Source organism: Dipteris shenzhenensis, chromosome 23 (genome assembly GCF_047967505.1).
Source record: "Dipteris shenzhenensis isolate YYH24624 ecotype China chromosome 23, Dip_SZ_1.0, whole genome shotgun sequence".
Classification (NCBI taxonomy): Eukaryota; Viridiplantae; Streptophyta; class Polypodiopsida; order Gleicheniales; family Dipteridaceae; genus Dipteris; species Dipteris shenzhenensis.
Window position 1 is genome coordinate 3825951 of NC_141618.1, and position 5033 is coordinate 3830983.

General features: G+C 43.9%; 1 protein-coding gene across 1 annotated transcript; it reads right to left on the reverse strand.

The window, feature by feature from the left end:
- Positions 1–253: 253 nt before the first annotated feature.
- Positions 254–2730, reverse strand: LOC147886880 (laccase-4-like). The gene is made up of 7 exons (XM_087394068.1): positions 2617–2730; positions 2372–2523; positions 1970–2217; positions 1668–1811; positions 944–1527; positions 482–842; positions 254–384 (listed from the first exon to the last, which is right to left on the reverse strand). Exons 1-7 carry the CDS (start codon positions 2728–2730, stop codon positions 254–256), a joined length of 1734 nt encoding a protein of 577 aa, XP_087250194.1.
- Between the last annotated feature and the right edge of the window lie 2303 nt (positions 2731–5033).

The following is a 5033-nucleotide window of genomic DNA, read 5'->3' on the forward strand; positions in this document are numbered from 1 at the left end:
GAATCTTCCATTGTTAATGGGAAAGGGGGGGGGGGGGGTTGGTACGTCACCTCACCATTGTGAGCAAGGGAGGTGCACCATGAAGGTCTTAGAGATGCCACGGCTGCCCATCTATGAATAACAAAAAAAACAAACACCATAATGGTCGATTCAGATTTTAGAGGCTATCTATTATTGGTGGTTCATTGTTGGTTTCCTCTTTTATGATTTCAGGCAAGGTTGAGCCTTATCCATGCGTTCGTTCTGCGTTACATTAGCAAGGGGGAAGATCGCTTGGTGGTGGAGGTAACGTCTCGGAACGGCCCACTCCATTCAGGGTGATGAACGCCATCTCCATGCCCCATGCTTGGTGTATGTCGAAATGACAATGCACAAACCAAACTCCTGCAAACATCCATCCAGCGTGTTTGTGAGCCATATGTGTGAAATGATCAATTGTTAGTCTTTGTTAGAAAGTTGATGTAATTCAGACACATAGTACCTGGATTGATAGCTATAAATCGAACGGCAGCCCAGCCTCCTGGTGGAACAGAAATGGTGTTTCTTGACACGGGATTGACTAGATTGAAATTAGCAGGATCTGTGCTCGAATTGTAGTTCCCGTTCCCGCTGCCCACAACGTAGAAGTTCTGCCCGTGAAGGTGGATCGGGTGTGACTCAAAGAACACGTTTGCAGTATTTTGATAAACTATTTGGACGCTGGAGTTGAACGGAAGGACTTCCACGCGTGTACCCGCCATACCAAACTTGTCGGTAGGGTTCACACCTGTGTAGTTGTATTTGAAGAGAGGAACACTGGGAAAATCTGTCGTGTAGACGCCACTAATATTGTAGTGGTACGCCTGAAAGGACACATTGAATCAGATGTTGCTTCAGTGATTATTGACGATCATGTACCCACTCTACCGTACGCGCGTTTCAGTCCATTCAAGAAGAGTCTTACCTGAAGCAAGGAAATTTTTGGCGAGGCGAAGGTCACATTGTTCAAGGCCGCTCTGAGTAGGGCAGGGAAGGGGAATCTACATGTTACGTTCGCAGGGCAAGGCTGCAAGGCGTAACCCACAGTATGGAGGAGATCCTTATCGATGGTGGTCATAGGCAGATCTTGATAGTTATTGCCTTTCCATCCTTCCAGACTCTGGGTGAAATTAGCTTGGAAAGCAGTGTCATTATACACTGGGAAGGTCGGTAGAGTCAAGTTCGAAGAACCATGGGCGCCGTGGTACTTAAGTTTAGCTGTTCCAGGTGTTGCTGGAAACGGAACGAAAGCAGCATTTGGCGGGGAATAGATGGAAGCTGCCATGTAGTATTCTCCGACTTCTTGGTTAGCCGTCAACAAAACGTTTGTAGTCTGCCCGGGAGCGAGAAGAATGACATCGGTGGTGTACTGTTCCGTATACGTGGCATCGACCTCTACGACTGTCAGACTGTGATTAGCGACTGAAAAGAACATATGGAAGTTGAGGGCAGCATTGATTATCCGCAGGAGAACAGTTTCTCCCTTCTTGACATGGTAGATGACTGTGTCTGCATCATAACGACAAAAGAGAATCGACAAAAGAGCACCCAAAAAGATTGGAATACGGCCTTCCCTTTTCGTCCTCCAGAGTCCATAGAATAGATTTCGTTCGTATAAATTTAGGAGCTATGAGCTGAGTTACTGTTACCGTCTGTCGAGCAATTGTATAGATCGTTGTTCAGGTCGCCAGGCTGCCCATTGATTGTGATTGCATTGGAGACGTTATAACCTGCGTTTGGGGGTGTGAGTGCCTGCGCTATGACGTCCTCGACGTTTGCATTCCACCATTCACCTGAAGGAAGTAGAATCAATTTGTGAATGATCAAACATATCACATCAATCAACTCTCCGGCAAGGTGTAATTCAGAGTCCATTAGAGGTGTATATAGATGAGAGAGAGAGAGAGAGAGAGAGAGAGAGATACGCCTATGTACAAGAGAGACTTCTGACCTATAAGAAGAGGATGTAGCTCCTGGTCAGGCTTGGGAAATGGATACGAGGTGTGGGGCTTCTTTCTTATGATGAAAGCTCCATAGACAGTGGCTCTCAACCAGCTGAAATGTGCGTGCCAGAACAGAGTACCCCTTTGTCCAACAATTCGAAATCTATGGACGTAAGAATGATTTGTTTGAATCGGACATTGGGTAATGTAGGCCGGCCCGTCGGCCCAGCCGGAGAGTAGCTGACGGACTCCATGCCTGAAAGCGTGATTTCAAAACAGAATGTCAAACGAGGGTGAAGCCTTAAACGCGATCGAGTGCCTGGCAGAAAAAAACGGCAAGCTGCAGCATGAGCCTCTAACTCTGATCCTATTATGCGGACGTCGGTTCACAGTACAGATCCTGTCTTTACCAGTGAATGGTTATGTTGGACGAAACCATGTTCGTAACCTTTACAATCACCCTATCTCCTTCCGTCACGTAACTTGTTGGACCGGGGAACTGTCCGTTGACAGACACAATAGACTTGGTGTGGCAAAGGCGAGTTACGTTGGTGTATTGTATCTGCAAGCGACAAAATGACGATCATAAGATACAAAGTGGAAGTAGGAATGCGGGACCTAAGATTAGTTTTGGGATGCGGGTTTGCGAACTGACCTCAAAGTTGAAATGGCGATCCTTGGCTGAGGCTACATGACAGAGAGTGATTACGACGCCCAAGAAAGCGAAGATTTGCAAGAAGCTAAAGTGACCTCGGTCCAGCATTGTCATGCTGGAAACTGGAGAGGAGGGACAAAAATTGAGGGTGAGATTGGATTGCTTCAGTGTGAGTTGTGCTGAAGATGAATCAGAGAAGCAGGATGTAGGCTACAGACAGTGATATGGAAGGGAGAGCCAAATAGCTAGTACTGATGTATGATCTAGGCCGTAGACTGTGATATGAATGAAGTCAACTAGCTAGTACTATTGATGTAGGGTGTAGAGAGTGCTTTCACTGCTTTGCCTTAAAATTGCCACTGCTTTTGTAGCACAGCCGGCCTCGACGAGTCGAGATGAAGATGACTAGAGTGAATAGTCATGAACGTAGATCGAGAATAATCAATTGATTGGCGGATACTTCCAGGAGCTAGCGCAAAGGTTCGGGGCCTCGGGCAATGGATGATTGAATATTAGGAAGCATCGATGCGTTGATCAATGCGACAATGCGGAGCAGAAAGGGTGCGCAGGATGAGAAGGAACGTGCAGCAACTACTGGAGCTCCATGCAATAACGAGCAACGAACTGGATTGTGATGGAGGGATCGTGGTGACGCAATTGACTATTCAATCGTCAATCACTCTGTGGATGTTATTCAAACTTCAAAGCCTTGCACGTCTGCCCATGTCATGGGCATGAAACCGTGTTGCGCTGAAGTGGTTTTCCATCCCATCGCTTGCGACCAGCTCTTCAATGGCGTTGAGCCATTGCTGAATGCTGGCTTCCTTTTAAAATATCCAATCGTGACCAGTTCTTGCGGAGCTTCGTGGCGCTGCATCTTGAGTTGTATACACCTCGCAAAATCGATCCTCCCATGATTGATAAGGGGTTGACTTCACTTTCGTCTCACATTCACTTGAGGATTGCTATCTTGGAGACACAGGCAGGTTAAATAAAATGCTTTCTGGTTTTCTAGTAGCTAGTAGGGGCGATGGTGATTTTCCATATCTAGAAATTCCGAAGTATCTAATGTGTTTGTGAAGTGTGCAAAGCCAAAGCCAATATTAATTCTTATGTAATTGATTTGCATTCAGGGAATGAGTCTTTTTGGCCGTAAATAGGATTATATTATGTAGAAACAAAATTGGAAGTACAACAAGAAAGGAAAAATAATTAGGCTCTCTTTAGAGTCACGCTCAAGACATGTATGACTTCCTCATAATTATAACACGTATGCTCCCTTGTAGCCATGTTGATAAGCTTTCACATCCCTTCCTTCTTACATTCATTAATCAAACAGATCGTTCCATGACTCCAAATTACGATCTATTACTTAAGTACTACTATTTGGCTTTGGACATTTCACAAACACTCTATAAGATCTAATTATAACATGCGTGCTTTACTTATTCCCATCTTGGTACTTGCACTCAATCGGCCTCCTCAAACTTTTCTAGCAACTTCATTAAACTTTCAAAGTCAACAACCTCATCTTGATTTTTAGTTAAATGTATTCATGTATGATAATGCTAAAGGTACCTCAAGAACCAAAACATGCAGCCCATGATTGTCATGTGCTGCTTGACAAGGTCCTTAAACAAGTTTGCTGTGACAAGTGGGTGACAAGTGGGTGAGCCTATTTGCACCCCTTGGAAAGCCATCATTCAAGAATATAAAAGAAAAGTTGTGTGAGGTCGAGGGCTAGGCGCCCATAGCATCATACTTTATCAAAGTTCGAGAAAGGTAGTAGACAAGAACAAAGAGTGTAATACTCTCATTAAAAGTCAAACGTGCTCACTAACAACTTTCAAGACGATGTCTTGAGTGTTCTTATCAAAAATATTTGGATATGCATGTGAGTGCATAGCAATAGGGAGGTAGTCACTTATAGTAGGAATTAGCAAAAAGTAGGTCTAAATTACATAATGGTTTTCTTCCCATGTGATATGTATACAAGGGTTAAATATATTTTGTGGATGAACGCACATGATGGAATCTTTTATAAAATTGTAGGGACCTTGTGAATGACATCTGTAAAGCCCTTCTCTCCTCTTCCAACTTTTCCCACTCATGAAGTCTTGTTGAATGTTGCTTAGAAAGTTCTTAAAAAACTATGGGGGCAATTTTCCATACAGATAATGCTGAGTAGCAATAGGACTGGATCTCAAAAATCTAAGAATTCCCATCAAGCAGATAATAGCAATCAAGGGAAACACCTACATAGCACACAATAGCAACAAGTGTAGCATTTGGGTGTATTTTAGAGCTGATTCTAAGGTCATCAAGGCAAAAGTATTCAATAGATAAATGCAATGACGTGTTAGGAGATGGTTTAGTTTGGTAAACTTTTGGTCAACATTTGCAAGTCAGCTAGTCTG